The following is a 12,519-nucleotide window of genomic DNA, read 5'->3' on the forward strand; positions in this document are numbered from 1 at the left end:
TAGAGAGTGGGTGGGGGAAAGGAAGGGAAGGAATGGCAGCAGAAGGGCAGATGGTAAGAAACCCAGAGTGGATGGCTGGATGGGATGAATAATGCCTGCCCTAACTACCATTCAGGGTTGCTATGAGGATCAAATGAGAGAATGTAAGTGAATCCACTTTGAAAAAGTAAAGTGCCATATGTGTGAAATATTATTATTCAAGAAACAGTAGTATATCTTTGAATGGACAAAGGCATAGAACTGTGAAATTGGAAGCTTCTTAGGCTGTTAGAAACAACAGTTGGAGAGCAGCAGTTGGGGATTACATTTGGGAAAGTCAGTTCAAAAGAAGATGTGTAACTGCTCTCATTAGTGATGAGTCCTATGATAGAATGAAGGGTTATAGTTGGGGTGCAGTTCAAGGAGGAACCATTAAAGATGAAGCATCTGGGCATTGCAGTTGAGAAGGATTCAGTTCAACTGAATTCAATTCGATGTAACATACAACAAAGGCGCATTTACTGAGCACCTATGATGTGCAAGGCACTGTGCTGGCTAGGAATACAAAGATGAAACTATTGTGCCTGGCCTTTACTCTCAGCTTGCTTTAGATTATAAAATGGGGGTGGGGAGGTATTATACAAATAAACAAAAATAGTACAAAAGAGATTACTTCTAACTGGTATAAGGGCATGGGAAGATTTCCTATGAGATGACATCTTCATTTGGTCTTAAAGCAAGGAGGTTCAACAGACCAAGACAAGAGGGACTGTGGTAGTGTAAGCTCTACCTGTAGGATAGTGGGAATGAAATCAAGGAGCCAAGAAAGGGCAGGATAAGAATGGTGGACAGTGAGTAGTTGGCTGGACACAAAGGAAGGGCAAGCACAAGGAGGGAAGTCTGGAAAGGTAAGTTGGAACATAAAATTGTTGCATAATTTCAAAGGTTGCTCTGGTCTATTCCTTTAAAATGGTGTTTGAGATGAGGAGAATCCTTCACTATTTGCTTTTTGGTTTTGCTTTTTTGTGGGGCAATGAGGGTTAAGTGACTTACCCATGGTCACACAGCTAATGTCAAGTGTCTGAGGCTGGATTTGAACTCAGGTCCTCCTGAATCCAGGGCCAGTGCTTTATCCACTGTGCCACCAAGCTGCCCCAGAATCCTTCACTATTGATTAATTCTTAAAGGTCCAGAAACTTCCTGTCTTAGAGTTTTGCAACAAGTGGTAGAAATTTTATTTCCTATTCCTTTGTGGTAGAAAATTAATGCTGCTTTAAAAAAAAAGAACCAACCTATGATGTTTCCAAGTTGCTATTAAGAGTATATTAAGGGGGCAGCTAGGTGGTACAGTGGATAGAGCACTGGCCCTGGATTCAGGAGGACTTGAGTTCAAATCCAGCTTCAGACACTTAACACTTACTAGCTGTGTGACCCTGGGCAAGTCACTTAACCCCAACTGCCTCACCAAAGAAGAAAAAAAGAGTATATTCAGGAGATATCAGTTCTTTCCATGTTTCTTTTCAGCTAATTTCTTGTGCGTCTATCTTGCAAATCTGTCAGATTTGGGGCAAGAAGGACTATATCTAACAGAGTGTGTGTGTGTGTGTGTGTGTGTGTGTGTGTGTTTGTGTGTGTTTAAATTATTGTTATCTCTCCCAGGCTGGAAGGGGCCACTCACAGGCCTGATCCCATTACTGATTAGCCTGGGAGCTTTGATTTACTCCTGTATTGGTTTGTCCCTCCCTAGGTAACTGGGATCATTGTATTGATGTTAGATTTGGTGTGGACACCCAATAGGCTTAGCTTTACTGGAGGTGAAAACTCTTGAACTCAAGTAATCCACCAGTCTCATAGGCCTAGTAGCAAAGATTATAGGTTCCGGCCACCACACCTGGCTAATATTGTATTCTGAATAGGCCATACTACTGGACTCATAAATAACAGCTCCTCAAATAATAAGTCTGACTCTTCTCTGTAAAGGAACAATGTCTCACACTTAGTAGAGGCATTATGTGACTGGAGGAAAGGACAAGTTGGAAGTCATGCAACTGTTGCCAGTCCTCCCAACTCTATAACAGCATATCTAAAAACAAGAAACCTGTGCATGGAAATTACTTTTCCCCAGCTTTCTTCAAAGAAGTCAGATGATTGTCTAAAATTGCCAAGCATCAAATTAGCCAAACTAAGGAATTTGGTATTAGATTTCTCCCTCTCCTGGTTTTCTCTATACCCCTTCACCCACCTTGGAATAAAAAGCAGAAACAATCAGCATAACTTTTCCTGACTTGTAATACAGATCGTTTGTTGGTTTTCCAGAACCCTATAAAGCATTTTCTCTAGAATCAGAGGAGATTTTGTTAAGTATTCCCAGAAGTCTATTTCTTAAACAAGTCTAAAGATAGAGAAGCTTCCAAGGGATATCAATGGGGTGGATGGGAAGCTCCTGATGATGTATAGATTTGTTGAAGAAACTGATCCTGGGTGATAAGGGAAAATGGATTATAAGGCAATGGAATTTTGGTTTATTTGAAAGCAAGCTTAGGAAAACAAGAGACTAAGGGGAAAAATGGAAAGTTGTCTTATTTTCCAAAATTAATGGAAGAATATTGGACTTGTGCAAAAGAAAAAAAAAAGAGTGAGATGAAGAAAGGACATTTCAAAAAACAGACATAGGAAAAAGGCAAGAGAAGTTTACTATTCAAGTAATGAGGACCAAAAGAACTTAGATGTTGAAGAACCACCACAGGTTAAAAACAACAAAAACGAAACCAAGTAAACAAGTAAATGGGAAAGGGAGAGGTGAATACAATCATGTAACAAACCAGAGTTCAAAAATAAGCATAATAAAAAGGAAAGATTTTTTCTTTTGCAGGGCAATGAGGGTTAAGTGACTTGCCCAGGGTCACACAGCCAGTAAATGTCAAGTGTCTGAGGCCGGATTTGAACTCAGCAGGGCCAGTGCTTTATCCACTGCGCCACCTAGCTGCCCCTAGGAAAGATATTTAAAAAGTTAGATGTAAACATATAATGATTACAGAAGTTGAGAGAAAATGAAGCAATAGGTGGAGAAAATAATAAAACCTGCAAAAATATAACAATTTTATTAGTATCCCTATGCTTTATGTACAATTAGGAAAAATCTTCAAGAACAATTTGCAATTCAGGGACATTAAAAATATCAACTTTCCAATATCTCAAAGCACATAAAAATGGTTCTTGTTACATTATAATGGCCATTAATTTTTCATTGATTTGGCCTATGCAACTTTCTAAGGAAATATATGGATAATAATTAATTTAAAATTTATGTTTTACAATGCAGCAAAATGCCACTTAACTACAGTCCTAAGTGTGCATAATTGTAGTTTGAAAAAACAATTATTCATAAATCTGAGCTGTTTCTTGTGCTCTAGTTTCTTGGATTCTTCCATTCTTAAATCTAATACCTATGTGGGGGATGTAGGATTAATTTCCACAGGCAACATTTTTCTAATACAGCACATAATCCCATTCAGACCATGGTACAAATTTAAACCTCACAAAAATGAGAAGTCTTAGCTCCCCTTTAACACATTAAATCTAGGATCTAGAGCTAGTTTGGGGCAGCTAGGTGTAGCAGTGGATAAAGCACCAGGTCTGGATTCAGGAGGACCTGAGTTCAAATACGGCCTCACACACTTGACACTTACTAGCTGTGTGACCCTGGGCAACTTACTTAACCCTCATTGCCCAGCAAAAAAAATAAATAAATAAAAAGAATATTCTAGTTCGAAGCCCTAATTTTAAAGATCAATATCATAATTTTATGGATAAAAGGTACATAAGAGGTTATCTAGTCCAAGCTCTTCATTTTACAGATGGAGAACCTGAGATTCAGAGAAGTTAATTGACTTACCCAATGTCACAAAATTACTAACAGAACCTGGATCTGATTTCAGGCTCTCTGATTTGAAGTCAGGTGTTTGGTGTTTTGTTGTTGTTGTTGTTGTTGTTGTTATTTTCCCCACTATATGTGGCATTTAAAATTATATGGTTGCCTTAATTCCGTCCCAAGTTTAGGGAAAGTTAGCTGGGGTTTCTAATATATTGTAACTTATAAATTAGAAGCTTTAGCACCAGTTTTGTGCATTAAGCATTTATTAAAGCATACCAAATATTAGTAAAGAGAGAACACGTGGTTCAGAAAGTTAAGAAAGCCTATCTACCCTAGAGGAGAGATAGAGCTTAGCTTGGCTTCCTTCTTTCTCCAAGTCCTCCACCATCCATGGAGGATAGAGCATGTCTGTCTAGAATCTTGCTCTGGGTGGGGGGAGAGGCGGCCCTTCCACACTGCTCAAAGCTAATTGGCTAGCATCATTCAAATCTATTGGTTTACTGGACTTGAGGGTGGTCCATGAGCAGAAGTACTGAGGTGAGAGTTCAGAGAACACACACACTCTGAGGGCCAGGCTTTCAGGTAGGTATGGTTTTAATTAAGTTAACTTTAAGTGAGTTAATCAGCAAAGTCAATCCAATCAATCTTAATATTATCCCCTCAAGAGGGCCCCCCCCCATCCCCAAACCCATTATTTTCTCACAGTTGTTGTTATTATTTCCCCCACTATACTAGTTTGACTGTACATGAAACAATAGTTGGGCACAAGTTCATCATAATTTTTATGAATAACATTAGTAATGGTAAAGCACCAAGTTTGTGAGGTAATAAAATGAAAAGAGGTCCTAAATGAAGCAATCTATCTTTCAGTTGGAGGCTAGGGAATATATTCTTGTAACCTGAAGAAGTTCAGCACTACCCTCTTGATCCAGCTAATGAGTTACCCCAACTCAAAAGGAAACATCTAAAGAGGCATTATTTCTGTTTGCCAGTGAAATGCATCAGATTATACCAAATGATATGCACTACATTATAAAAAGATTCCCATTGGAAGTATGCTGCCCCCAAATCTTCATGGCAAGACATTTCTCTTTCCTTGGCCTTACAAATTACTGGTTTCAAGCTCTGCTGGTAGCAAATGAGGGACAATTGACTAAGTTATTTTACAATTATGTTTATATGATAAATGATTACAAATTTGTCTCCTCTCCAGAAACACTCAAAACATAGGAGAAATACAGGAAATTGTGTATGTTTAAAATGTGGTAATGTGGGCAAACTTTTGTTACTAGTACTAAAACAAGTCATTTAAAATACTTTCCTTCTTCCCTATGTGATATTTTCCATTCCTTGAATCCAGGTATTCTGGTTTCCAACCATTTACTTGTAATCCCCATGCCCAGTTCTTTTCAGGCATTCTAACTTTAGCTTCCTTTGAATATTTTCCTGCTGACAGCCTCACATACTCCTCAGTTCTTTTTGGCTGCTCATTTCAGAATGAGTGAATGAATGAATGGAATGAATTAATTAATAAAAAACTTCTGTCAGAGGTTTACTGTGTGTCAGGCATTATGCTAAGGTCAATTTTGCATTCTTGAGATGTCCACATGAAAATAGAGATACTTTCCTAATGTATTAGGATCAGATATTAGCTTAGAAACACATATTTGGCTGGAAATAGGATAAAAGCTGTGGCACTTGGATAGCTACAACAGGAGGAATTAGAGGTACAACATAACAAACAAGTAGTCATCTAGTCATTGCTTGGTGACTTCCAGTAATGAAGAATTTGGAGAACCCATTAGATTTGGGGATAGTTTTAATTATCCCACAGCCTTTCTTTAATCTGCTTCTCTTCAATTTCTTCCCAGTTTCTCCTTGGTCTGTTATCTGGGGCCAAACAGAACAAATCAAATCTTACCTCCATATACGTGTGACAGTCCCTCAAATGCTTGAAGACAGCTGTCATATTTCACTTATATCTTCTTTTTGCCAAGCTAAAATAATCTTAGTTCAATTCCTTCAACAACCATTTCAAATATTCTCTTTACCATCTTTCATGCCCCCTTTATGTTCTACAACTCATCAATGTTCTTCCTAAATCATCATCATCTCCTCCTCCTTCTCCCCTTCTTCCTCATTTCCTATATCATCCCTTGACTCATAATAAGTTTGCGGTCTACTAAAGCCCCTCAGATCCTTCTCAGGAGAACTACTAACTGGCTTCCTTTGAATACTTTTCTGCTGACAGCTTCACATATATCTCAATTATTTCTGGCTGCTTATCTCTGAATGAATGAGTGAATGCATGACATATATCCTATCTTGTACTTGTGTAGTTGATTTTTGAAATTTATATTTAACTTATGCCCATTACATTTTATCTTGTCCCCAAGTTATAGCTTGTTGAGATCTTTTTGTATCTTGATTCTGTCATTCAGCAAGGTAGCTGATTTTCTTAGCTTTGTGTTACCTGTAACTCTGAGAAGCATCTATGGTGCAAGGATGTTTCAAACTTACTTCCAACTCTGACTTCAATTTTTTTGTTTTAGTTTTATTAATACCTTTCATTTTTATATCATCCTTATTTCTGGATATCAATCCCCAAATTGAACTCTCCCTAGTAAAAATAAAAAGTTAAGTAAAATGGATATAACTTGCAACATATGCAATATTCTGCTCTAATAGTTTCCCATTTCTTTTCTAAGAGGAAGGCACAATTACTTGATTTTCAGCTTCCTTTTACTGATCTTTTCACTTACATTGTTATAATCATTAAGCATATTTTTTCTCTAGTTCTATTTGCTTCAGTCTACATCAATTCATACAAATCTTCACATGTATCTCTGGATTCCTCAGTGATCATTTTACTACATAAAAATATTTTATTACATTCACAAAACATAGATTGTTCATTTATTCTCTAATCAATGGTCACATACTTTATTTCCAGTCTTTTGCTATCACAAAAAGTGCTGCTATGAATATTTTTGTAAGATTTGGACCCTTTTTAATAGTTTTGACCTCTTTAAGGTATATGTGCTCTCTTCTCAGAGTATATGAATAGTTTAGCCACTTTTCTCACATATTTCCAGATTGTTTTTTTTTCCCCTTTTTCCTTTCTTTTGTTTGTTTGTTTTTTTTTTTTAGTGAGGCAATTGGGGTTAAGTGACTTGCCCAGGGTCACACAGCTAGTGTTAAGTGTCTGAGTCCGGATTTGAACTCAGGTACTCCTGAATCCAAGGCCGGTGCTCTATCCACTGTGCCACCTAGCTGCCCCTCTTTCTTTTTTTGCAGGGCAAGGAGAATTAAGTGACTTGCCCAGGGGTCACACTGCTAGTAAGTGTCAAGTGTCTGAGGCTGTATTTGAACTCAGGTCTTCCTGAATCCAGGGCCAGTAGTTTATCCACTGTGCCACCTAGCTGCCCCTCCAAATTGTTTTTCACAATGTTTAGATCAATTCACAGCTCCACCAATAGTCTATTGATATATCTATCCACTTATAGTCCATCAACTTAAGGCTGTTTCCACTGTTTTGCTGTCTTGCCAATTTATACAATGTGAGGTGAAACCTCAGAGTATTAAAATATGAATTTTTCTCATTAATTATTTGGAGTATTTTTGTATAGTTGATAATTTCCTGTTCTTCTTTTGGAAACTGATCATATCCTTTATATGCTTATCTATTGGGGATTGATTCTTAGTCATATTTTTATGTTAATTACTCATATTTTGGGATAGCAAATCTTTATCAGTGATATTTGATTTAATATCACTACATCATTACATCATGGATGTAGATTGCTTGTTCTCAACAGAGTTATCAGCTTTTTTCTTCCTAAGATCTTGAATTATTTATACCTCCCTACCCCATCCAATCAATGACAGACAACTAATTTCTTACAGTGGACCCTGAAACTGTCAATTTTTTTTCCCTCTAATATTCCTTGCCAGCCTCTCTGACTGCTTACATTACTTATAGAAGCTGGTATTAGAAATAACCAGAAGCTATGTAGCTGAGCTAGAGATTTGGCAAAGACCAAACAGCTAGTAACAAATCTACCTGCTATCAGTTTCCGCAGAAAAAGGCTCCCTTGAAACTACAAACCCAGAATTGTGTTTGGTTTTGAAGTTGGGAAAAGGCATAGTTAAAGAAAAGGAGAAGGAAGAAGAAGAGGAGGTGGGGGGGGGGGAGAGAAGGGGAAGGGGAGGAGGAAGAAGAGGAGGAAGAAGAGGAAGAGGAGGAAGAAGAGGAAGAGGAGGAAGAGGAGAAGGAGAAGTATGTTGTTGATTCTCTAAGCCCTGTAAGAACTTGGGTTCTCAGCTCTGAGATGCTTGGACAAGATTCAGAATCTTAACACTTACAAAGTCATAAGGCTGAGTAATGGTCAATGTTAGGATAAGGACAATCATAGAACATGGAGAATTTAAGGTCTCTGTTCTATATCAATCTCCTGGTCCCTTTAGGGACCAGATACCTGGTGCATAGGGATTGAACTATAAGGAGGCACCATTAGGAGGAACGAGAAGGTAACCACAGCTGAGGCTAAAGCTCTGAGGCTTCTGTACATACAATCAGCTCATTACCCTCCATTGTCACCATGGAAAAGCAGGTCAGGCTGTCCCTCCCCTTTACCATATACAGCCCATTAGCTGCCAGTGAGTGCTCTTTTTAACCCTTTGATGAAGCACTTCCCTTTATTTTCATGTATATGAGAAATGCATATATGAGACCCAAATCCTCTCTAGGAAAGGCCCAAGGTTTTTGATTATAGTCAGTTTTTTACTTTATCAGGGTTTTTGTATTGTACTCTACTTGTGTGTATGGTTTGTCTCTCCAACTAGATTATAAGAGCCTGGAGCACAAGAACTTCATATGCTTCTTTTGCATCCCTGCAGCACCTTTACAATGTTTGGTGCATGGTAGGCACCCAGTAAATACTTTAAAGGCCATAGGATTTATAGCTGGAAGGGAGATAAGAGAAATCTAGTTCAATCTCTTAATTTTGTAGATGTAGAGTTTTATTGAATTAAAATTAAATATGCCCCAAATCTGAGGAGGAAACAAGGTCTGATGGAGAGAGATGGAGTTACTGATTCCTTGGCAAGTTAGGAGGGATGCAGGCTCTCAGACTGAGAAGTGAAAGAGCAAACACTGGAGACTGAGGAAGGAAGAACTAAATTGGGAGAAAGGTGACAAATATTTCTGTTTTCTTCCTTTCTTCTCTAGAATAAGTGCCTTTAGTGGCACAAAATGTGGAGGGAATAAATGAGGTACACAATTCATTTTGGGTGTGGTACTGCCCTCCTTGGCGGTCTCCATTTATTGAGGGAGTTGCCAACTTATTTCTTCCAAGGGTTAGTTGTTATTGAGGGAGGTTGGGTGTTGTTTTAGATTATCTGATTCAGAATCCCTGTCCTTTGGGTGGATAAACTGCCCACTTTTCTTGGCAATCAGGATATCATCTACAGTCACTAGTTCCAACACCACATCAGCTGCCACCCGTAGGCCCTGGGTCTTGACAATGAAGGGGTCAAATATTCCTTCCTGGGTTACATTTATTGTCCCTTCATCCCCCACTCCCATAACCATGTTCCCAGCCTGATGATGTCCTTGAAGTTGTGCCAATACATCTGCCCCTTGCACGCCTGCATTCTCTGCTAGGATTACAGGAAGTGACCTAAGAGCCCTGGCAAATGCAAGGATCCCAGGACCATTGGGCCCCTCCAATTGGCTTCCCAGTTCTGAAAGTTTTTTAGCCAGAGCCAACTCTGTTGCCCCAGCTCCTGGTAGCAAGCGGGGGTCCTGACTCAGCTGTGCATAGGCATTTATGGCATGATGAACAGCCTGTTCTGCTCCGTTTAGTCCTTCAGCCGTGGATCCCCGAAGGATCACAGTGAAAGCAGGTGCATGTAAGTATTCCCATTCAAATACCACAGCCAATCCCAGTGCCATTTCCTTTGTATATACCTTAAGGCATTGCCCTGCTACAAGGGGAGGCATCAAGAGAGGCAGCATAGTTATACCCATGACATGGCTCAGTTGGACCACCTGCCGCTTGGACTTTGCCTGCACGACCATGATGCCATGCTGATCAGCATGTAGTAGACTAATCTCATTTATTTGTCCCCATACCACCACCACATTGATACCCTTAGCTGCAAGTTGGGTCACTAGCATTGATGCCATTCTTTCCTCTCCTTTCTTATAGTTAATTAAGTCTTCAGAGCAAGTGAGGTGTGCAGCAGCAGGTGTATGGGGGCTAACAGGGCCAAAAGGGCAAGAATAGAGTGCCACCTTGGCTCCTCCAAGTACAACTGTAATTTTCCCACACGGTACTCCATACACTGCCAATCCTGGTATCAGACTTGAGTCACCCAGACCTGCCCCAGGCACTGAACATACTGCCAAGCGTTCAGGGTTAAAGCTTCCATCAGGATCCCGGGAATCATGGCATGCTTGGGTCACCAACTTTGCCAAGTAGTCAGGGTGGGAGAGAGAGTGGGTATATACTGCAGAACGGAGGGCCCAAGTTGGATCTTCCAAAGAATCTAGGGAGCAAACAACCAAGGTGGGCAGTATATTCAAGGCTTCATTGGTCGCCATAGCATATGCTTCGCGGACACGCGAGTGGGGCAGGCCGGCCCGTACCATGGCTTCAGCCTGTTCAAGCAAAGCCCCAGCCAGAAGAACAACAAAGGTGGTTCCATCGCCACTGTTCTGAGCTTGGGTCTGTGCTGCTTCCCTGAGGAGCTGAGCTGCTGGATGTTCTAGTTCCAAGGCTCCAAGGATTGTTGCCGCATACCCTGTACAGACAATTTCCCCCTGAGATGTCACGAGAAACTTCAGCCTTCCATAAGGGCCATAGCAGCCACGAAGAATACCAGCCAAGGTCTTGACCGCTGCTACACTGCCCAGCAAGGATTTCTCTTGTTTGCTCAGACATTTTATCTCCTTATCCAGCACCTGTGGAAGGTCTACTGCTGAGGGGTCCGGATCTGCCATGGCCTGAAGAGAGAAGAAAGAAGACTATGGGGGCAAAAGGTCTGTGTGAATTTAATATTTCTTGTCTTTAAGGTCTTGGGGTAGCAAACATGCGCCAATTCCTATTCCCACCACCAAACACTGTTAACGCCAATTTGGAGAAGTCTTAATGGATAGGATCTAGTGGCTTAGATCCTAGGAAGTTGATGATGTCATGGGAAGGGTCCTTGGCCTGGGAAGACCATAATGCTCTGACTCTGAAGATATAGTAACCCCCCCCCCCCATTGACTTACGGAAGGGAGTGGGCTGTTAAGACCCCTTAAACTCCAGTAAGTGAAATTCTTTCTTCAATTGTAATTCTGCAGGATGAAGTCACAGAGGACAAGTGGAACCAGGAGTTGAGGTTGGGGGTGGGGGGTTGGGAAACAGGATATGAGATCACAGAAGGCTGTTTGGAATTCAAGGTAGTCCTTTTGAGTAGCAGAGGCCAATATTGTGTAGTAGTATCTGAGCTTCCAGCCTAGAATCTCCAAGCTTTGGAGGTAACAGAGGAAAAGGAAGTGTTAAGGATGGATGTGTATATATACACTCATATATGTCTACACACATGTAAATATATCTATATTTATGTATATCATTTCTATGTGTGTATGTGTGAGATGGGAGGGAGGGAGAAAGGGCAGGGTGGAGGGGGGAGAGAGAGAGAGATTGAGAATATTTTGTTGGCAATCACTTCAACTTGTGCCTGTTTATCAGGTTCCTTAAAGTGGCTCTTGATTTGTTTGTCTTTCAGATTCTAAGACTTGTGAGTCTATAACTGGCTGATTGTGTGCTCATGTGCAATTCATCAAAACAATATTGAGACAGCAAAAGGCTGGACTAGGCAAGGGAATAAAAGACAACTGATGATTTACATACAAACAGATATGAGATATGAAAGACAGACTGATCTAGAGATAAAAATAGACGTTTTAGCCAAATTTTCTTTGGATAGACTTTTGGAGAGGTGGAAAAAAGGAAGAAAGGGAGGGAGAGAGGAAGGATTTATTAAGTGCTCACTATATTCCAGGCATTGTTCTAAATTCTGGGCATACAAGGACAAACAACAAGAAAGACAGTTTCTGCCCTCAAGGAGTTTACACTCTAAAGGGGAAAGATAATACAAACAAAGAAGCTAAAAAGGGTTCTCCCTTTTTACTGGGAGGTATCCAATGTTTGAAGGAGTTGGAGGGAAGGGACTAGCATAATTTTGAAATCCAAAAAGTCAAGAACTGGTCTAGGAGGGTTATGAAGGCAGGCTGGTCTAATACCCTCCACAAAATGGAAGCTTTAGGCAGAACTCACTAATGGGAGAAGGGTGAGGAGGCAAAAGGGATATTAAGACATTCCATGGCTAGGGGGCCTCAGGCACTGAGAGAAGTTCCAGGATGATATATAGTGGTAGACACATAGTTTTGAAGTACAAAAAAGAATCAGGAACAGGTCTGAGATAGGAAAGATGAGAATAGAAATGGAGGGGGGAGGAGGAGGCTAAGAGGCTATGGAGAGAAAGTAGAGAAATAAAGGGATAGTAGTAATAGAATAATCTTAAATTTACCCTTGTTTGTAGTTTTATAAAAGGGTCTCCTTCTAGCATTTAATGTTTTGAAATACTTTCCCCATATACCCTAAGAAAGTCCT

The 12,519-nt window shown here is 40.1% G+C and overlaps 1 protein-coding gene across 1 annotated transcript; it reads right to left on the reverse strand.

Annotated features, from left to right (window-relative positions):
- Positions 1–9,212: 9,212 nt before the first annotated feature.
- Positions 9,213–10,859, reverse strand: CCT8L2 (chaperonin containing TCP1 subunit 8 like 2). Its single transcript, XM_043965012.1, has one exon. The coding sequence runs from the start codon at positions 10,857–10,859 to the stop codon at positions 9,213–9,215; it is 1,647 nt and encodes a 548-aa protein (XP_043820947.1).
- Between the last annotated feature and the right edge of the window lie 1,660 nt (positions 10,860–12,519).

The sequence above is a fragment of the Dromiciops gliroides genome, chromosome 5 (genome assembly GCF_019393635.1).
Source record: "Dromiciops gliroides isolate mDroGli1 chromosome 5, mDroGli1.pri, whole genome shotgun sequence".
Classification (NCBI taxonomy): domain Eukaryota; kingdom Metazoa; phylum Chordata; class Mammalia; order Microbiotheria; family Microbiotheriidae; genus Dromiciops; species Dromiciops gliroides.